This window comes from Gobio gobio (genome assembly GCF_949357685.1).
Source record: "Gobio gobio genome assembly, chromosome: 23".
In the NCBI taxonomy this organism is placed as follows: domain Eukaryota; kingdom Metazoa; phylum Chordata; class Actinopteri; order Cypriniformes; family Gobionidae; genus Gobio; species Gobio gobio.
Window position 1 is genome coordinate 20128321 of NC_137119.1, and position 23681 is coordinate 20152001.

The 23681-nt window shown below is 38.5% G+C and overlaps 1 protein-coding gene across 4 annotated transcripts in view; it reads left to right on the forward strand.

Annotated features, from left to right (window-relative positions):
* The first annotated feature begins 2003 nt into the window (after positions 1 to 2003).
* The window catches only part of LOC307119430 (myelin-associated glycoprotein-like), a 44462-nt gene continuing 22784 nt past the window's right edge, over positions 2004 to 23681 (forward strand). The window contains exons 1-3 of one of the 4 annotated variants that reach the window (XM_079805696.1): positions 2338 to 2432; positions 8613 to 8726; positions 9600 to 9676. In XM_079805696.1, the coding sequence (XP_079661822.1) occupies positions 9610 to 9676 (67 nt within the window). In that variant the 5' untranslated portion in view covers positions 2338 to 2432; positions 8613 to 8726; positions 9600 to 9609. Of the gene's footprint in view, positions 2433 to 8513; positions 8727 to 9599; positions 9677 to 23681 lie in introns of those variants that run through there. The other 3 variants (XM_079805695.1, XM_079805694.1, XM_079805697.1) reach the window with 3 other exon arrangements.

Sequence of the window (23681 nt, forward strand, 5' to 3'; positions counted from 1 at the left end):
TCATCGAGAAATGAATACAGATTTGGAACAATATTAGAGTGAGTAAATAATGACATCATTTTAGAGGTGAACTGTCCTTTTAAGGACAGCGTGTTCACTAAGCTGCGCTGCAGTCAATTTAGAGGTCTTTCAATAAGACCTCCGTGCATCTAATATACAGACACACCGATTTTACTTTCACTTTAGACATAACCGACTGTGTTTATGTTAACCTTGTGTGTATTTGACCGTATTAGCGCAATAAGACAACTACTTAGTCCAGTAATCATGTGTTTGACAGGCGTTTAGTGCGCGCGCTCGGAAAAACGCATGTTAAAACCGTGCAAAGGCATGTGAATGAAATGTTTATTTGGCAAGGCTTTAAAACGCATGCATATAATGAACTTTCGTGACTGTGAATAACTATAGTGTTCCGTGAGTATAACTCTATAACTCTGGTTTTCAGCGCTGCCTTCATCAGAAGGTGAAACAGACGCAAACCTGCTCTGCCCGGTCAGGGCACTGAGATTATATATAGAGCATTCTGCCTCCTTCAGGCAGTTGGAACAGCTCTTTGTGTGCTTCGGCGGGCGCACTAAAGGTAGTCCGGTCATGAAACAGAAATTGTCTAACCTCTTCCTCTGGGGAGAGCGAGTCACGCGGGAGCTGATTGCCTGTATCCACTTTTGTCTCCTTAAACGCTAATTTTTTGGGGTTGACAGCTTATATAAACTTATTATTATAAACATATTAACAAGCTAATAAACAAAAATTATGTTTATTAGCTTGTTTGCTGTACACCCTGTGACAATATTCTGTTTTTTGGTATAAGTTTGAAATGACAAAGAGGCAGCCTCGCGCAATGCAAAGTCAATGGAGAGCGTTGTGGCCTAAATACGCTTTGTCTCTATAGCCCGAGACTCCGCCCATTTCTGCGGGCTCGAGCGGCTCGCTCACACCGCACCGTCATTGGTTAGTTTTCTTTAACTATACGAACCAATCGACGTGCAGTTTCATTGTGTGATTGTATAAAGGCTTCAGAATCTGAGAAAAAGGGTTTTTCTCTCCTTTCTTGCCATATACATACTTTAAAGAATTGTATGTTTACTTGTATCTTTCTAGTGAGTTTTTCTCACCCCTTTATCTTGCTCACTGGGGTTGTAAGGCAGTTATCTTAACGCAGTACTTATGCTGCTTACATACATTTTTTGTGAAAGTTGCTTATACAAATAATTTTTAATTGAAAATGTTCTTCTTCAGGTTTATACACATACAACATTATGAAACAATATGTATAATGTCACACTTACTATTTATCTAACAGTTTAAATGTTTTTTCATACATAAAAATATATAGGCTAGATGGATTTTAGGAAGGGGGTCCCTCATAAATGTTCATCATATTTGGGGGTCCTTGGCATCATAAAGTAACATGCTCCTGTTTTAAGTTGGGTAGAATCTGCGATCTCTGACCCAGTTCGTTTGACGGCATCCATGGCTGCAATACGCGGTGTTTTTCAGCCAAATGGCAACCCGGGGTGTCGAAATACTATTGGGTAAATTGGCAGTGGGCGGAATCACACAGACCAAAACAAAAACAGACATACCATCACGGAACGCACATTTCAAAGTAAAATAAATGGTTGTACAATTGTTTTTTAGAGAAACGAGAATTGATTTGATAATGTTTCCTAAATATCTGCAAACACATTATGGTATTTGTATGCTTTAGTACAGTCAGAAAACTACATACAGCACCTTTAAAGGCTGTGTGTCTCCCTGTATTACAGCGGGATCACCATACAGCATCACATCACTAAAGACATGTTTAAACAGACTAGCAGAAATTAGACACATTTTAGAAACGTTGGGTTTCAGTTCTTTCTTTCTTTTTGACTTCATTTTCGCATAAGAATAAAATTTTACACAACATCCGTTTCTCATAAATAAGCATTCTGTCTAAAAATGGTGTAAATTTGTGGGTTTAAGTGTTGCAGTCTTGTTCACCAGTTACAATGACCACAGAAGCTCCTCTGCTTTCAATAGATGTGTGTGGTTAGTTAGTTGGTATAGTTATGGTTAGTTTTATTAATGAGCACTGGAAAAAAAAGTTAGCATGATTGAACATGCAAATAACATTTATCAATATCAAACAAACATTCATGCATTGCCTTTCCTTGTTTGATATGACCCTTTTTCCAATAATGATGTATTCTGATTAATAAACATTATTATTGTATTTGAGTTTATCTGCATATTCTTGTGTTATGACTTCCTCTGAATAAATGACGGGCATTTAAGCACAGAATGAACAAAGGCAGATTGTAAATATCCCGTCCTGTAGTGCTGCTGGGAGTTAGTCGAGGGTACATCACGTCAAGTGTTTAAGGGATCTCGCATAGAGGAAGACGTCTTCATGAACTTCTGCTTTCCTTTGACTGCACTGCTCTGAGGTAAGGCTTGTTTCTTGAGAAATGATCTTTTTAATTGTAAACATTAAATTCAAGACAACACTTATAAAGTCTGCAGTGACTATAACTCTCTTCATATCTCTTTAGTTAAACACAGTAATAACACACAAGCTGAAGGTACAATTCATTGCTTACAGTTATGGACAGACCCTTATTTAAAAAAAGTGTGCTATTACTTCTTTTAATCTGAAAAAAAAGGTATACTTTGTGTCAACTTTTTACTTCTCAGAAATATACTTAAAACTTAAGTATATTTGATTTATACTGACAGAAAAGTCTAAGTATATTTGGACTATACTTGTATTTTCACATAGTTTTACATACTGTTTTATGAACTTACATTGTTTGTTCCGAGTTCTGAGTATATGAATTGTTGTGTAGTTAGAGATGTTCCGTTACCCTTTTTCCCTTCCCAATACCAATTCCGATACCTGGGCTCAGGGTATCTGCCGATACAGAGTACTGATCCGATACCAGGGTGTGTATCTGTATATACAGCTGTATATACTACCCCTGTATGAATTGCTAGAATTATTTTATGGTGTGCTTCAGACTTATCCCTTAATAAAACATGAACAAATACATACAGTGAACTACTGTATTTATTACAATATTTGTATTATCTGACATGGATTTGACAGTAATATTATTTATTTTTCTTAAACAAAAAAGAACTTCAAATGCAGCCACAAATCTAACACCGCAAACTAAAAAATATATTTTAGTTTTACAATATAACTGTATAAAAAAACTGTGCAACAAATAAGTCTAGGAATATAAAAAAATGATATATTAATCAGAAAATAATCTCTTTTTACAACAAAACAAGTAAAAAAATAATCAACCGTCTAGGCATAATTATTATTATTAATAGAGACGTATTCAGTGCTTGAAGTGAAAAAAATAAAGTGCCGGTACTCACCAGAGGGGCGGGGCTTTGTTGGGGGGCGTGGTTATGGGATTGTTTAGTCAATAATTCAAGAAGGTCCGTATTTTAAAGCTCTTTCTAACTTGTTCTCAGCCTTAGAACTAACAGATAGTTCTTGTAATTGTTTAACTATATCATTTGTTACAATAAGGGTTTATTTACAAAGCAAGACCATTGACAGCACCTCATTAGGCTACCATGCAGGCCAATGTTCACTTTTGTCTTTCTTTTTTCTAATCAAATTGCAACACAGTTAGAAACTATAGCTGGGTCATTCCTGGTATGCGGTATGGCTTCATAAATGTTTGAAAAAAAAGTACATGATTTTCATGTTTTTAGCATTCTACCAAAATGGTGACATGTTTAACTAGTCGGAATACATATTGGTCAAGCTCAGGGACTTAAAAAATAATAATTATGGGTAGATTCATTGTTCTGACACTGGCTGTGAAGGTGTTCCACCCTGTAAGGGACATATGCAGTTATCACAAAATGTTAATAATGTAAATGTTAAACAATAACAAGTTTTTCTTGGATAGTATATGTCTCTTATGCCATAATGGTATTTTTTTCAATTCTTGAAACAATAGCAAAACTATTATTGATGAATAGAATGTCTTGAACAGGTACTTTTTGTACCCATTTTTGCCAACAGGATGGTAAATAATAAAAAAATGTGTTCAAAAACATATATTGTATATGATGTTAATGATCCTCACCTCCCAAAATAAAACATAAGTATGCAAAACATTTAACGTTGCTGTCAAATTATTATTTAAAAATGACTCGCCTAACAGGGTGGAAGACCATAACAGTGGATGAGTTTTTCGTCATTGTCCTGCATGAGTTGCCATCAGTAATGTGTGGCACTGCACCTATATAACATGGTTTTATATATAATATTTATATATGCATTATGTGTTTATAGAATTTGCAATATACAAATACGATTTATTCTATTAGAATTTCCACCCTGTTAGGTTTCACCCCGCACCCTAACAGGGCGGAATCTAACAGGGTGGAAATTTTAAGATAAGTTAGCCGTAGCTCTTTGAGGGATCAACGTTTAGCTAGCTACCCTTCTACAGATAAACAGAACTTTTATAACTATGTCAGATATGTTTTAACATTTTTTGACCGGACAAACATTCTTCATAACAGAGCCTAACAGGGTGGAACTTTAAGAGTGGGACAAGCAGGGTAACATATTTGAAAACAAAATTTGAAAAAAAAAAAAAAAAGGTAGAGGTGAGAGTTGAAGCGTACTTAATTTTGTACAGTTGAATTCCAGCAGGAAAAACTAATTATGTAATTTCCTGAAAAGTCTTTTTTGGAAGTCGAGAAATACATTCTAACAGGGTGGAAGATGACTTCAGGGACTCAGTAAATGAAGACAATTGTAAAAAAAATAACATGATTTCACATGATTTATATGTATAACTACAGGTAGTTTAGCCTATTCTATAACATAATCTAAAAATATTTTGAGATTTTTATCATTTCATGGTTTATAGTTCTTGTGGAAGTTGATTACTTTGCACTGAGGACATGATAAAATTGAATGCATATATCAATAAAAAGGTGTGTAAAATACAAAATAGTATTTTTAATACCTATTATATCTGTTTAAGTGATAAAGAAGACCTACATTTATAATTTAAGCTATTTCTTATGTGACTCATTTTATAGAAAATATGAGTAAGTAAATCATAAAAAGACAGAAAAGTCACTGTATAACAGGAACGACCCAGCTACAACATGCGGCTGTTGTCATCGGTAGAAGTGGTGCCACTCTCGTCCTCGTCACCACTTGTGACCGCGACCGCGGCACAAGTGCTTTGTATTTTAACTATAGATTTTAAACGAGCAGCTATGGTTGCGCATTTCACACACCCTCTCCGGACCACTTTGAGTTGTTGACACTGACAGCGGCAAAAGCGACGCATGCGCTTTTCACTTGTAATACTCAAGGGTGTATGGGTAATGTAGTCTCTGCTCGCAAATGAGCGTACCGGTACGCTAAAAGCACGTTCTGGGCGCACGGAGAGGTGGCGGTACGCTCAAGAGCTATATTTGGAAGTGGCGGTACTCAGTACCGGCGTGTACCGGCCCACTTAAAGCACTGGACGTATTATTATTACATAGAGATGTAGCTAAATCTACTGTAGGCTACAAGAGTAGCTTAATATATTGTCAATTTATTCACGTTAAACCAAACTTTTATTTTAATAATAATAATAATTTGTTACATTTATATAGCGCTTTTCTAGGCACTCAAAGCGCTTTACATATAGAAGGGGGAATCTCCTCAACCACCACCAATGTGCAGCATCCACCTGGATGATGCGACGGCAGCCATATTGCGCCAGAACGCCCACCACAAACCAGTTTATTGGTGGAGAGGAGACAGAGTGATGAAGCCAATCTGTATATGGGGATGATTAGGAGGCCATGATGGAGAGGGGCCAATGGGCAAATTTGGGCCTACTCTTTATCGAAGAACATCCTGGGATTTTTAATGACCACAGAGAGTCAGGACCTCGGTTTAACGTCTCATCCGAAGGACGGAGCTTGTTACAGTATAGTGTCCCCATCACTATACTGGGGCATTAGGACCCACACAGACCACAGGGTGAGCACCCCCTGCTGGCCTCACTAACACCTCTACCAGCAGCTACCTGGTTTTTCCCAGTTGGTCTCCCATCCAGGTACTAACCAGGCTCAGCCCTGCTTAGCTTCAGTGGGAAACCAGTCTTGGGCTGCAGGGTGATATGGCTGCTGATTTTGACGGGTTGCCGTGAAGATCTTTGAGTGTCTGTGTTCATGATATGACAGTTTTCTCAAATAAAAATGGTAAATTATCATAAAGTGACAGTTTAAGAGTTTGTGGTGTCCCTATAGTGACACACGGCAGAGACTACAAAGACAGCGAGCGAGTGTGTGTGTGTGTGTGTGTGTGTGTGTGTGTGTGTGTGTGTGTGTGTGTGTGTGTGTGTGTGTGTGTGTGTGTGTGTGTGTGTGTGTGTGTGTGTGTGTGTGTGTGTGTGCTCTCCCGCGCATCTGCTCCCGTCATCCACAGAGACGTAGAATTTGCAGGAGTGATATTTAAAGCTACACTGTGTAACTTTTTTAGTTTATTATTAGCTAAAAACACTTAGTTCTTTCAAAAATATATGTGCTCATTAATGTATATTTACTTCTTTCAAGTAATAAAGTATTCTCGTAAGTTTATAATATGCCATTGAAAATACATACGGGTAAGGGGTTCGAATGCGGGTCGCCATGTTGCCCCTCCATCTTGAAAGTACATTAGCCAAAGAGGGACATACCCGTCAATTCAATCTACGCCTTTCGCGTTTTAACACTTGATGGCACCGTGTCGAATGTGGACGAGGTCGAACTGGAAGCCATATTAATCTTGGACTAAATCGGCCACCGTAGGAGTTAAAACGAAATCGGAATTGAGAGGAAGAGAAACTTATATTCACTGAATGGTCATATACCTTTTAACCGCTAGTTGGGGGAAAATATCACACAGTGTAGCTATAAATAGTATTTTGCAGTTTAATATTCACAGACACTAGTATATATTCGCCTACAGTCTGGAGCCCTGCGCTTAGATTAACACGGAAGCGCCTTAACACAGCTGCAGGTAACGAGTATACTCGGGAATCGGTACAACAGAAATGCTGGTATCATCACATTTTTTTAATTTCAGCACTGACTTGGTACTGAAGTACCCGTACTTGTGACATCCCTAGTCGCCATTTTACTGTCTGGTTGGTCGTCCAGTCTGAAATACTGCTAAACAGCAGAAAAACTGCAAACGCATCTTCATTTCTTCTTCACTGCTCTAAACAGTGGTTGCTTGTGGCAACACATCATAACTTCCTGTGTTTGCAATGCATTCTGAGCAGCAAAGAAGAACCGCGCAGTGGTTAGGCAAAGCTTGCTATCATAACTAGGTCTTGTTTAAGAAAATGGTATCGGATCGGTACACGGGTTCAAGTACTCGCCGATACCAATGCCAGAATTTGTTGTGGTATCGGTGATATTTCCGATACTAGTATCGGAATCGGAACAACTCTACTGGTAGTGTACATATTAGGAATTGACTTCAAATCTTTCCCCGCCATTGACTGAATTTTCTGACTATCCATGTTTTCACTGTTATACGGGAGGGGGCGCTATTACACATCTTTTGAAAAAGTACAGAATCTCTGGATCAAAACACAGGTGAAGAAGAAGAAGAAACGTGATAGAAGAAACGCAAATGTAAAAAAAGGCGATCATCAAACAATAAACAGCATATAAATCAAAACTGCCAAATGTTATACCAAATGAAATGTTGAACCCATATAGGAACATAGTAGTATACGTAAATAGTATATATATAAATAGTAAACTATAAGTATGATGTGATGTTCACTTTAAAATAAAACTTGCAAGAATAGCCTACTTGCTGTATAAAACTACTAAATTATGTTTTATCAACAAAGTTCGGGAGGAACATGTTCAAATTGCCTATCCAATCAGTACGAGATGAGGCCTATATACAGTTGCAAGAAAAGCATGTGAACTGCTTGCAGAATCTGTGAAAATGTGAATAATTTTAACAAAATGAAAGAGATCATACAAAATGCGTTATTTTTTATTTAGTACTGTCCTGAATAAGATATTTTACATACATTATTATTATTTTTTTTTACATATAGTCCACAAGACAAAAAAAATAGCTGATTTTATTAAAAATGACCCGTTCAAACACCTTATTGTACCATCAAAAATTCATTTGTGACATACTGTATGACTGCACATGATAAAACAAAATAAAAAGACAAGTTCAAAAAAAAAAAAAATTGACCCGTTCAAAAGTTTATGAATCATTGATTCTTAGTGCTGTGTGTCGTTCCCTGGATGATCCACGGCTGTTTTTTTTTTGTTTTGTGATGGTTGTACTTGAGTCCCTTGTTTGTCCTGAGCAGTTAAACTGCCTAATGTTCTTCAGAAAAATCCTCCAGGTCCTGCACATTCTTCAGTTTTCCAGCATCCTTTGCATATTTGAACCCTCTCTATCAGTGACTGTAGGATTTTGAGATCCATCTTTTCACACTGAGGACAATTGAGGCACTCAAACACAACTATTAAAAAAGGTTGAAACATTCACTGATGCTCCAGAAGGAAACCTTTGAACAGGATAATCTCAAAATGTTTCTTTTTTTTTTTTCATTTAGTACTGCCTTTCAGAAGCAACAGAAGTTACTTACATGTTTCTCAGAAGATAAATTAAGTACAATTTACTCAAGAACAACCATCAAAAAACTGAAAAACAGCCGTGGATCATCCAGGTAACGACACAGTATTGAGAATCAATGGTTCTTAAACTTTTATTGGGTCATTTTAATAAATGCAAAAAAAAATGGTCTCGTGGACTATATGTAAATATTTTTATGTAAAATATCTTATTCAGGACAGTACTAAATAAAAATGAACATGCATTTTGTATGATCCCTATTATTCAGTAAAAAAATTTCACATTTTCACAGATTCTGCAAGCGGTTCACACTTTACCTTGCAACTGTATATATAGCCGACTATGTTCCTTGACTGTTTCCTGTATCCCACCACTAACCTCCGCACACTTGCTTGGTTAACTATCCTAATCAGAGATACGAGGAGTACTCTGGGTTTGGGACAAAATTCAGAGCTCGGAGCCCTCCCCTCAGACAGCACGCCAAATATACATTTAAATCTATCTGATTATTTGTAAGTGTGAACTCATGAAACTAGTTATTTAGATTGCTAGTTTCGAGCGAATACTTCAAAGTGAACTTCATTATATAAATGTACTACAAGTATGAAAATAGTAAATTACTAGTATAGTTATACGTTCATGTAGTTCAGATGCACAAATAAGGAACGTAGTTGTGAACTTATAGTACACTTAATATATACTTATATATATATATATATATATATATATATATATATATATATATATATATATATATATATATACATATACATATATATACATATAGAATACATATAGAAATATATATACATATATATATATATATACCTACTTTTATATACTAAAAGTGGGCCATTTTAATCCCAATCAGTACTGAAATAGTACACTTACAAATTTACTACTAGTACATTGGTATTTGTATACTTACTGCATAAAGTATACTTAAAAATATACTTCAACTCCATAGAGCTCCAGTGATGTCTGTGCTCCAGATCACGTCCTTCATCATCATCATCATCTCTGTGTTTCTACACACTCACTCAGGTTGGTCCATATTTCACTCAGTTTATTATTATTATTGTTATTTTTATAATAGTCCCCAGCAGAACCACTAATGATATGAAGACACAAGGAAAAATAATGTGCAGGTATGTGATTGGTAAAAGACAAGAAAATGTATCAAACAAAGATCTGTTCATCAGATAAAGCTATCATATGGCTGCAGAAGACCCAGTAGCAGTATTAACATTAAGTGACATGGCATCTGAAGCAGAGGCAGACCCTGTGGCACTTCCGGTTCTCATTGGCATGTGTCAGTGGATAGTGGCCTGCTAGGTGACACACCCGACGGCACTTCCGGTTCTCAGTGGCATGTGTCACTGACACTATCGCGAAACACTGACTCTGACAGTGACACTGAGTCGCGGAACATGTCGCTGTATGTTGTGACACTCAGCAGTGACTGACAGATGAGCTGAGCAGCTATTCTGACGTAATTGTGCCACAAAAGCCTAAATAAATATCCTATTTTCGAGATATGTTTAAATAAATGTCAATTAAACATGTTAAAGATAGTAATACATGACGTGTTGGTTTGTGACAAACTGTATCTGAGTGGCATGTGCCACTGAATGTTATATGTAATGCCAATGTTGTTGATCACGCAAACTGCACATCCTATAAAACACGAAAAACCATTCATCATAAGTCACTACAAATACCGCATTAACAGTTGCACACGTTTCTGTAAACCTTAAATTGAGCATGATGCTACATGCTCGCCAATGTAAGGAACATCATCGGGTGGTGTATTTGACATTTTGTTTGCGAGTTAGACGACAAAAGTTAGGTAGCAAAAAACATGTGTGCAGTATGCGGAGTCTGATATATACAAAGGCTAATTTGTAAATACTTTTTCTGATTTAGATGATATAAAATGTTATGTAGGACTATATATAATTTATATTATATAAATGATTTACTAATCATCAATTCAGTCTCTGTTTACTTGTTTATTTTTGCATACCTACCTACTCATGGCTTTAATATTTCACAACTAATTTTATGGAATTATGTAATAAGAAATATACAAATTTTTACAAATGTGAACCCATTCCTTCTGGAGATGCCTGAATGTCACACCATGGTAGACAGCGGCATGTGTAGGCTACTGCACATGACAGAACATACAGCAACATTTTCCGCGACAGTATTAGTATTGGACACTCGCAGTGTCGTGTAGACTCTGCCCTAGTGGAAGTGATGGCAGCCACCACCGGAGTAAACCTGCCGCGTCCCATCCAGGAGCCACATGTGGAGGTTCCAAAGATCGGGACGCGGGTGCCAAAAGGTGCCCCGTCTCTGAGAGAGAAGGTCCTTCCTCAGAGGAATCGGCCAGGGAGGGGCTGTCGCAAGGAGTAGGAGTTCTGAGAACCAGGTCCGGCCGTGCCAGTACGGGGCGAACAAAATGACCTTCTCCTTGTCCTCCTTGATCTTGCACAGAAGCTGTGCGAGAAGGCTCACTGGGGAAACGCATACTTGCGTAGGCCCCGCGGCCAGCTGTGCGCCACTGCATCCGTGCCGAGCGTGCCCTCGGTCAGGGAATAGAACAGGCTGCAGTGGGAAGAGTCGTGGGAGGCAAACAGGTCTATCTGTGTGTCGCCGAACTGTTCCCAAATCAGCAGACCGTCTGGGGATGGAGTCTCCAATCTCCAGGAAGTGGCTGAGACCGTGAGAGCTCGTTGGCTGCGTAGCGGCTATGAGTCAGATAAAATAATAACTCAACGGGGAATTGAATTAAAATGAAAGAGACTCGAATGACACTATAATTTATAAATAATTCAGAATTAATGTTTACACCTTAACTTATTCGTCCGCTGATATGTAAGAACTTAAAGGGGGCTCTGTTAAAGGGAAACATTAGCCTGACGTCGTCATACTCAATTCTAGTCAGAATTTGAGTCTGATACTGCTCCGTTGGGCTGTGATTATGGGGCGTGTTTCAACCGAACCAGGAAAGACCTCAATTGGATAGACCTACAACCAATCAGAGCAACGAAGCGACGCATAACGTTAGTTGTCAAATGTCAACAGAACTCAACTGCACTGTGTTGCCAAGTCCACGGGTTGAAGCGACCCCAATTATGTGATATACAGACCCAGGAATGCGAATTTTAGCAGGCAGCCCTGCCAAAATAACACATATTTTACCCCCCAAATGCCTTTTTTTCCCGGAGAACCCCCCTGGAAAGCTATTGGGCTTGTTTTTGGCTAGTTTTGAAGAACGTTAGCAATTGGGCGGGTTTCGTTGTAAAAACTTGGCAACCCTGTCTGCACGCTAGAATAAGTAGCCTAACGTTAGAAGAAAAAGATGAGTGTAAACGATCTTTGCCAGTGTTGTAAAAAAAGAATTTAAGGATACACAGAGTACTTACCAACACGATCATCATTTCTGAGAGAAATAGTAAAGGTGAATGTATATATGAACAAGTTCTCCGTTTAGGATTAGAACAAATTCAACCCAAGCGCTCTTTGATGACGGAATGATTACGTTACTGTTTATCATCTGTCCATCATCGTCTAAAGCCCGCCCTGACAATTTCATTGGTCCGAACAGCTTCTGTTCGGGCATAATTACTTCTCTATTGAGCAAGTCCAGACCGAACTGCCCGAGTAAAAATTTTGTGGGCGGGGCTAAGTTCGGCTGGCATCCAGGCTAGAGAAACATGTATATTTAGCTCAAATGAATTAATTAATGAATTCATAGGGAATTTTGAGAGTCTATTTTACAGCCGAGCAAATGACTCTTCCAGCGTTCATTTGAACGGGCCGTAAATATCAACCCTGCAGCGGATATTAATATAGATTAATATAGATATAGAACACAAGAACAGTTATCTTTGAATACAAACAGAACTTTATTGATTACTCTAACACATCAAACTAATATCTAACACGCACTCGCACATTCACACGTTGCAGAAAGGAACAAGGTGAGGAAAATAATAAGATCTAAGAGAGAGAAATTATGAAATCCCAAGCAATATATGCATTTATGACACATGACCTGAAGAAACCATTGATCAGTAATTTAAACTCCTATCGTTTCTTAGGCAGGGTTATTACATTTGATCTAATGCACCAGTTCAGCTGGGAATCTAGAGGCATTACTTGCGTTTGTGTCTCGTGTGTCGTCTGACAAGGGGGTTCCCTTTTCCTGGCTGGACAAGGGGTTTTCCCGGATCTTTGATTCGCTCAAGGTCTGGTCGTGTCTTGGATCGACGCCTTGGGAAGCCAATCACGTGGCGTGTTGGCGGCTGAATGAAAGTCTTGTGGGCGTTGTTTGAAGTTGAAGCGCGCTGTCGGAGACTCGTTGTTGAGAAACTTTTGCGGCGGAACTTAACAGAACCCGATACTTAACGGAAAGAAAATAAACTTTAAGTAAAAGAAAGGAAAGTGAGAGAAAAGCAGATGGCCTAAATGAAATCGTTGTTTAACCCATTTTCTCTGATCTTGGTCTGCCACGATCGCCAGATCGTCTCCTGGGAGCTCTCCGTTCAGAACTCAACTCTGGTCAAACTGCTAGGACTTAACTCATCTCTAAATGAACAGGCCTTGAACCGGCTCGAACTGCTGGCTCTGAACAGGCCGCGAACTAGCTGTGACGTGAACTGGAACCGAACTGCTGTGAACAGAACTGAACTGGATACTTTGTTCATGTTCTGAGATTAAACTAAAATATTTGCCCATCCCCTGGATGGGTTCTGGCCAATTAGGCTTCAGGGGTAACTGTGTATCCACCCCTCCCATAAAATTGGGTGATCTATAGTAATTTAGTTTCCTGCTCTTAAGCAGGGAGTAAATTTAGACCTAATTTCTTACTATAAGGACATGATCAATTCTATAAAGATTTCATTCAGCTCATCTGTTGGATTATACCCATACGAACACACAGGTCTCAAACACAGTGCCTTTTCATTCACTCTCCAGGAGCCCGCGGCAGCATGTCCATTGCACATGGCACCCCAGCCCGTGGTGGAGGCATCTGTTGATACAACAACATGCCTGGAAACTCATTTTAAGGGCACACCTGCCCATAGAAAGTTGAGGTTCGACCACAGGGTGAGAGTCTGGAGGCAGGCCCGAGTCACTGGGACCCGGAGTGTGCCTGACTGCCATGCCCATCTCGGGACTCGATCGCGAAGCCAGTGCTGAAGCGGTCTCATATGAAGCAATCCAAGCAGCCTTACTGCGGCTGCAGATGCCATGTGCCCCAGGAGCCTCTGAAATAACTTCAGTGGAACTGTACTCTTGCTCTCGATTTGACGGAGGCAAGTCAGCAGTGACTGCGCGCGCTCGCTGGTAAAACCGAGTCGATATCCATACCGAGAAAACCAGGCCCCGCGATTTCAGCCTGGACACTCGCGGGTTGCGGTGCACAAGAGGGGGGTGTGGCCCGAGGCCTCTCGCGGAGACGGTAGATTGGGGTGTGGCAGAGGGGACTCTCACTTCTTTACGAAGATCATTGAGTCTCGATCGCAGCATCACAATGGTCATGTTCCCGCAGTGGGAACATGACGCATCCACAAACGCTGCCTGAGCGTGCTGAAAGCCCAAGCATACCAAGCCCATCAGAAGGCAACAACGACCGGCCGCACCCAGAAGTGAACAGGCGAGACATCCTGAAAAGGACGTGCCAAGTGCAAGCTCTTTTGTGAGAGGAAACCTCGCAGTGACGCCGAAGCGCCCAGGGAAGCACACACCAGCTGACTAGCAGACCACTGCGCAGATCAGCAGGCAGGCAGTATGTGTTCGCTGGAATGCGCCATTACACCAATGCCACTGGAAGGTTGCTCGTCTCGAAGGCTGACAAAGACTCAGTATCAGGCTTGTAGGAGTGAAGAGTAGTTATTGGCTCCGAAGCAGAAACATAATGCAATGTTGCCAGCGTACTTCCTTATATACCCACACGGTGGGGCGGAGTTACGCATGCAAATTCCGAATGCCCATGGCATTGGCACTACCATTGGGCATTTTCTAAGATCTCGAAGATGATTGGCTTCTAAGCGAAACCCCCATTCGTCAGTCACAGACATTACTCGGAGTGACTGAACGAAAGGGAACTAAAAAAGAATATTGAAACTATTTAGCCTCAAAAAAGTGAAACGTTCTAATTAAAGTGGTACCAACCAGCATGGGTATGTGGCATGTGCCACAACAAATTGACACTTACCAATTGGGTATTTCATATAATTTTAAACTAGCATGAGAGAAAATGACCATTGTAAAGTGACATTTGCTATTGTTAAAAGAATTATGAAAACTGGCACCAACAGTTCAGTTTATTTATAGAGCACATTTAAAAACGGCCTCTGGCCGACCAAAGTGCTGTACACATAAAAACATAACAAATAGGAACTAGAAACACAGATACAATTGACAAAAAATACAAAAATATATAACAGATTTGGTTAGCTAAATCAAAGTTTATGTAGCATCATACTGATTATGTAACAAATTGAAGTACCATATTATTAATCCTGTGTATCTTTTGTTCCTGTTTTTTTATTGCATTATCTTACACTTTTCAGTAAAAAAAAAACAAAAAAAAATATGAAATCCTGGTCTAGACCACAATTCAACTCCATGTTTCTCAATGACAGAGCAAACTTTCCATAAAAACTTACCCATCAAAAGTGTATGGTTGTGTCAAATCACATCCACATTTAAAAGTGCCTCTTTTGGCCTCAGTTTCTTTCACTCCAGCTAGGGCTGGTCGATTCCGAAATTTTTGGAATCGATTCTGATTCCGATTCCTGGTTCCGGAATCGATTGGAATCAATTCCAAGAATCGATTCCTCACGGTTGTTTTCGATTCTTGTTTTTTTTAACAATATTGATAGGGGAACCTAGTCCCGGAGTGACCGAAGGATATAAGGAGAAAGCATCCTTCTCTGAAACTTTATTTGTAAAATAAATATGCATTTCAATAACTCTGATTGATTTTAAATAGTAATTACGGATGCTCCTGAAATGGCCCACAGCAGTAAATGCGATTTAATAAATAAACAGGATAGCACATTATTCAAAGATGTGTATTTATTGCATGGTTAAAACTATATGACATGTCTAAAATGCATGTGCACAGTTAAGATAAATGACAGTTTGTTTAAGTGCTTTTGCACAGAATGTACGAGGCAAAATAACCACAATATTAACAAAAACAATGATATAAGACTGTGCAGTTTATCTGTCAATCAGATGCACGAGGCTCTGCCTTTAATCTGTGCTCTAGGTGCATTTTCTTTCAGTATTATCATTGGATTATAGAAAGAAAAAACAGCATTTTATTTCAAATGAAAATACGACCCTCACATCTCCATCTGTTATTGTAGACCAAGCAGCTCTCAAAACCTACCGTTGTGGACAACATAACCTTTTCACGATTTAAGCTAAAATTTTGTTTTGGGTGCAAAACGTAGTGAACTTGTCCAAGATGCAGGATCACAGAAGGAAACAATGACAATAAACACCATTAACCTAAGTGAATGAAAGGTAGGCTAATAATCAGCGATATGCGTTCAAGTAGCCTATGGCTTTATTTGAATGTTTCAGCATTCCATAAAATTATGGAACGTCATTACACGATGACGCAGAAGAACCGCTGAATTGCTTTATTTAACTGGTTCATTTCAACTGTCCAAAAGAATCTTTTGCAGAAATTAAATGGACTTCCAATCTTTATTAGTGAGCGAGAGACAAATTAATGCTAAACACTGTTGAACTGAAAGGGGCTCTTAAAGAGGAGTCGATGACTCTCGATTCCCAACACTATGGAATCGAGGAATCAATACTTTTTGGAATCGATTCCCAGCCCTAACTCCAGCACAATCTGTGTGTAGCCAGCCCAAACACATGTTACACTGTACCCACAGGGTCTTCACAAAACTGAGATACAATGGCCTGTAAATAAGATACACATGGTATAATAAGTGTATTCACCTAAAAATATAAAGTAAAAACAAACAAGGCCTACCCATCGGCGACTTTTTGAAAACAGCACACACGCAAGTCACCTGCCATGCACTCCATTGGTTTTTCTGTTTTTTTCATTGAATCCTACAATGAAAAATAATAATAATGTTCTGTTTCTGTAAATTATTAGTTTGGAACATTTTCAAGTTAAAACGATAATATCTATATAAGACAACCAACCTCTACAACAACATCTTTTACTAAGACTGTTGCATGATATTCTCTTAGATATTGTGCTTGTGATAGACCAATGGTCTTTTTGCTCAACCTATTGCCCTTCAGCTCCATCTCTGCCATCTATTCAAGGTGAACAAATTAAACAAAATTAAAGTTAACACTTTGTTGGTATATTTCTTTTAAATCACACCATAACATTCTACCACTATTTTTCTGATAAAAAATAAAAACATGTTCTTAAAAGCTATTGGAAAAACAAATATAAAACATCTTTTTTATTAATGTCTTACAGTGCATACAAACACTCCATAATTGTTTGCATCACCCTGGCTCTGAAGCCACTGTGGTGGATAAGAGATCCTCCAATCAGCAAGTTTTCATGTGTTACTGAAGGTATGACTAATGAAGACAAAGATGCATAGATAGAGACACAGACAAAGAACAAGAACAAGAACATTATTACCCTCTGCTGATCTGAATGTAACAAACTGCATTCAGATTGATCATTTATATTAAAAGTAAATTAAGATTACCCTGCCTTTATATTTATGTGAAATATAATAGTAATTAATGAGTAAGAAATGATGTACTTTACAGTAGACAAAAATAGATCTTCAATACATTTTGACTGAATGGTCAATGTGCTTTATATGTACCTAGTTGTTGTAGCAAAGACATTTTAAAGGTCCCATGGCATGAAATTTTCATTTTATGAGGTATTTCAACATTAATATGAGTTCCCCTAGCCTGAATATTGTCCCCAAGTGGATAGAAATGTTGATCAGTGTAAAACCGAGTTCTGGCTGTCTTTCTCTGCCTTTGAGAAAATGACAGGCCAGACGAGCCAATCCTGAAGTCTCCTGGTTTGACGTCCAAGCAGGAATGGTTTCCTCCCTTTCCTCCGCCCAGAGAATCTGGCACGCCCATGCAAACACTCGAGATCATTAACGTTACTTGTGAACGAGTGAACACAGGCAGTTTCTCAGTGTTTGGATGTACAAATGAAAACAGAAGTCTTTCTTTAGTTCCTTCCGATCTGTGATCATTGATTTCTTATGTGTAGCTTATTATTTATTATTTGTGGACACGCAGCGGCTTCTCTCTCTCCCGACAGAACAGTGTTTTCGTGTTTTCTATCTTGTGAGTCAGTGTTTTTGTACGTCCTTGTCGCGTCTATCTGTTCTAAAATGTGCATACAGTCTTTTCTGTTTAACATCAGCAGTCACATCTTTAGAGATAAACTTCACACACGCCGAAGCTCGGCCTCCAACATCCCCGACCCCCAGTACTGCATCTGGCCCACAGCGGAGGCACCAAACGCGGCGTGAGATTAAGCAGAAGGAGGGTAAGCGTGAGCATATCTGGGCTAGGCTAGCCAGCTTTCCCCACAATAAACTGGATAACATTCGATTACTGCTGTTGTGTCTTTGTTTGCGCTGTGTAACGTTACTCAATGCGCGTCACTGACGCTATTTATATGATTGGAACATATCTAGAAATAATGCTATAACACTTACTAACTCGTTCATCTCGCTGTAATGGTACATTGCATGTGTTACAAAGTTGGTAGAATAATGATGAAGAGGACTCGGTGTGACTGGGACTCGTGTTTATTCAGAACTCTCAGATACAAACACAATAAACTCGCGCTGACTGACAGCGCTCTCATAACTCAGTAGTTACTATAAATAACTTTGTTAGCAATCGCTTCGTCTCCGTGATGTCCGGTTCACGAACGAATCATTCTTTTGAATCGGTTCTTTTTAGTGAACCGAACCAGTTCACCAAATCGGACTGAATCGTTCTAAACGGTTCGCGTCTCGAGTCAGCGCTGATCCATAATTTACTAAAGTTACTAACTTTCTGACATGAGTGACAGCCCCTCCGACTAGAAATAAACTAATAACCTGAAGTATATGCTGTAACAGTTCACCCTGAACTGAGACATGCTGAGAGAACTGATGAGAAGTGAACACCGGTCCATCCGTCTCTCTGGCAGACTCGTGCCTGCTCGTGCCTCGTTAAACCACGCCCCCTCCGCTCATTTAAAATGCAAAGATGTCAGCCAATCACAACAGTGGGCGTTTTTACTGAAGTCTCACAGCAGACACGCCTCTTGAAGCAGGGCATTCAGCCACAGGGCAAACAGCAGTATAGAAAAAATGCCTTTTATTTCTAAATAATGACATTTTATGATGTAAAAATCATACTAATAATATAAGTACACCTCAGAAAACACTATAAAATAATAGAAAAATGCCATGCCATGGGACCTTTAAAAAGGGGACAAATAAAAAATACAAAAAAAGTATTTCCATATGACGCTGTGGTATGCAGTATCTTTGTAAAGCCCCATGGAATCAAACACCCGGATCTCATGACTTTGACCACAGAACACCTTTGAGTTTGAAGATATTAAAAGGAAAAAACATACATAAAATAGACTGAAAAAAATAGTTAATGTTAAGACATTTGTAGGATCTAAATATTTCAACTAACCCACAAAATGAAGTGGTTCCCTTTCTCGGGGTTCTCACTGTCATTGACACATCGAGGAAAAAACAGTGTCGCTGCCTTTAAGGTTCTTTTCAAAATAAAAAATACATTCTGTGTAATTATTGCTATTACAAAAACAGTCCATAACAATCCATAAATACACACACACACACACACACACACACACACACATGTATGTATGTGTGTGTCTGTGATTGCTTATAAAGTATACCTTCAAGCATGATACATTTTGAGGGGATTTTTTTTTTTTTTCAGTGATCCAGTCTCTCCACCAGCTAATAAATGTATATGTCGGGAGCATCACAACCTTGCAGAAAGTTAATTTAAGTTAATTCAGAAAAAAAACAGTATATATATATATAATTAATTAATTAATTAAGTATTCTTTTAATCTCTTAAAAATAATATATGTACATACATTGGGTGTTGTAGATGCAAGCTGTGTTACTCTAGTATTGACAGTCTATTACAAAAAAATTGTGTTAATGTGCTTTGCGATTACTTAAACACACACACACTCGGTTTACATTGTAATACCCATGTTATTATACACGTGTCCTTGTAAATCATATATACAAAAACACAACACACACACAAAAATACATACTTCATCAGCCAGCCATGGTTGATTGGGTAGGATGTCTTCTGAATCCGGTTAAAATGGATTTTGCTGGATAGAGTGTCTGTAGGTCTTTAACTGTTGCCATACAGTTGTCAATTCGCGCAAGGACTGAATTATGATTTTGTACAGTGTAGTACAATTCAGAAAGCTTGTCCTACAAGTAAATAATGACATGTAATACACGTTTTTTGCTTTAAAATTAAACGTGAGTATATGAGTAATAATTTTGGCAGAGAAATACCTTTTTGGAATCAAGCAATTTCAGCACTGTTTCCTCAACAGCATGCGAGTCTATAGAAGGTGACTTGTCACTTAGACGATCTGAAAACCCTTTGAGGATCTCTGTTTTTGGTAAAACTCTTCCGGCTCTGCAGGAGGATCCAAGCCACGGGGCAAAAGATGAATAGGACAGGTCACTGGTGAAAGGGTTTCTCACCTTTGTTTCTATAGGTGATGTAGGGGGAAAGGCCAAATGATCTCTGCTAGCAATTCTGTAGTATTTAAATTATTCATAATTCATATGATCACATAAATCAATGTTTGTGAGTATAGTTTTTACCATAACAGAAACCAACCCAAATTAGCTCCTTTTCTAATGATGACCATCTCCCATCAACATCAACTCTAAGGTCACTTGGTTGTACATTCTGACGTACATGGTCTCTTCAGGAGATTGACTAGTGGAAAAAATAATGTCAAATTTAACAATTAGCTACACCAGTTATCATAAAATATTGTTATTTGTATATTATTATTACAATGTAATTTCTATAAATAGCTTACTAGGTAAATCAAAGGCCACCTTCCAATTACCATCAGCAATTAAGATGGGTGGTTCATGGCTACAGCGAATGCATGAAAAGTCATAACTAAATCTTGTCATTGCCCAGAAATGAAAAATGGCTTTCCTCAGGGTGTTGTGGTTAATTGTTACCTCAAGAAGGTCCTCCATCATTGAAATCGCCCAATAGCTGTGTTTGTCTACAAAAAGTGTGGTAATTAAAAGTATACCTTAAAATACATACCTTAAAATATGGTTGACATGCTGTACATAAAATTACAAATAACTTTTTCTTACCTTTAGGGCAGATGTCATCATTGCACAAAGACGGGTTGTCAAAATAATGCTATTATTGAAATTATGAAAACCTGAAGTGTACTCTTGAAACCTGACCGGTGTTTTGCAGATCAGGCAGTTTTGTACACACACTGTAACACCTTTATTAGGAGAGAACGAAAAGAAAAGAAAATTACTATGGCATTATCACACATTTACAAATTAGCTTTTTTTTATTTAATGTACAAACCTTTCTTGACTGAATCTATGTCGTAGACATAGGTCCCTTTTCGGGACCTGACTTGCCTGAGTCCTTAATTTCTGTGGCAAATTGTCTGGAATTGTTTTGTTTTGCCAGAGATAGTTGGTCATTGAAACCAGTTGGTGCTTCATCAGTCCCTCCCCTACAACACCAAGTTCAATTTGTTCATTTTCAGAGGGGTCACCTGACAGGTCACTGTCTGCTCCAGGCTTTCCACTAAGTTTGGCCAGAGTCATGAACTCCTAGCACTCTGCTACTTCGCAATGGACTTATCATGCTAAGTTATTTCTATTTGCGGTTATTCTCCTTTTGGCATGGAATTTTTATCTCGATGTTTAACATTACATTGAATAGTCATCCTCAGTAGCGACGTCAAAGAAACCACTTTACTTACCATTCATGTTTGACCGAAAGTAGTACAACCGTTCATTATCTGTAGTTTAATATCAATCAAATTAATTATCTAAGACTCTAGATAATGTTTTTTGCTACCGTCTAACTCAAACAAAATGTCAAATACACCACCCGTTGATGTTCCTCAACTGCTATAAGTTATTGTGTATTTTTGCACTGGCTAATGTGTACTGACACCTATAGGCGAGCGTGCAGCATCATTCACAATTTAAGGTTTACAGAATTGTTTGCAAATTGTATGACTACAGTCACGTGTGCGTCCGCATGGCGCGTGCACAATAAGCAATATTATTATCAATATTATTATTAACAATAGTTAATTTTTCTGGGGTGTTAAACTTTTTATTGCATAATATTTCATTGAAAACTGAATAATGATGGACATGGCCTGTTTACATCTCATCTAACAGTAGTAGATACTGAATGAGAACGCGCGTTTGCCCGGTGGCCGTTGAGAGTTGCCATGGCAACCATAAACACAGCTGGAGAGGAAGACAGCGTCAACATTTCTCTCTATTTTATCGACAGTTATCTAAAAAAAAAAAGTTCAAGATTGGTTAAGTAACATTACCTACAGTCTACTTTAAGCATTTTTGTTCATATTTATACCTATGGTATATTTCCTGAATCATTTGAAATGTCAACTAGCAAATGGTACACTAGCATAGCAAATAACATTACGTTATGTTTATAATGCTAAACACAGAGCATCTTGAATGCGTTCATTCATATTCCGCAGTATGTCCTATGTTTTTGTTTAATAATTTGGGTGTGTTTTATTGTTCATTTTTGTGTGTTTTTCAAAATTAATGAATTTAATGAACTGAAGTCACTTTGAGTCTGCATTCGTCATTAACAGCTATTGAAATATCCTTTAAATTAGTTTGGGCAAATGAGGACATAAATTAGGATAAACTACAACATGTCTGCCTATTGAAAAATAAATAATTATAAAAATTACCAACTGATTACCAACACACAACTATTGATCCGTGACGTTGCAGTTACTAACTGGCAACTTTACAAAGTTACGTAGTGAAAAAGTATCCGGGAATTTCACTTTTCCAGTTGCCACAACGTAACTAGTTACGTCACCACAACGAAAGTTTAGTCAGCAGATTACGTTGCAGTTACGTAACAGTCACGTATTTGTGTTAGCAATATATATTCCCCGACTCAGTGTCACTGTCAGAGTCAGTGTTTCGCGACAGTGTCAGTGACACATGCCAATGAGAACCGGAAGTGCAACCGGGTGTGCCACCAAGCAGGCCCCTATCCACTGACACATGCCAATGAGAACCGGAAGTGCAACAGGGTGTGTCACTAAGCATAGCGACATGTGCTATTGGCTTCTGTGCGTCAGATGCCATGTCACTTGCAACCCATTCTCACTCCCAAGGCGTCAAATTCCGAAGCATGGTCAAGTGCCTTCCGCGTCACATCGAAGACGCTAAAGTCACCCCTAGGCGTCACTATATCGACGCGCTGGGTGCTCCATTCATTTCAGTTGTTTACCCAATGCGTCAGATCAATACGCATGTTATTCTTTGCATTTGTAAAAGCAGACATGATTTTATTAATATTTTATTCATATTTAAAGGTTACTTTTATATTTTGGAGCTGCTAACCCAACTCCTACCCTAAACCTACCCACTTCTAAACAATATAAAACGCATAACAGGCAAATACAAGCACAGTCACATCTATTTATTGCAAAAACTGACCCAAAACAGTATAAAAGTATTAACTCATGTTGCATTCCAAGTCTTCTGAAGTCCCACGATGTCTTTATGTAAAGAACATTGTTGATCTTAATGTTTTAATCGCTGAGATGATGATCCCGCCGCTCCGAGAACGCACTCATTCATATCTCATTCAAATAATACACACGCCTCTTTAGCATGACGCATTCGGTCACAAGACACATGAGAACCAATGACATTTTACAATCAAAGCTGACGTAATG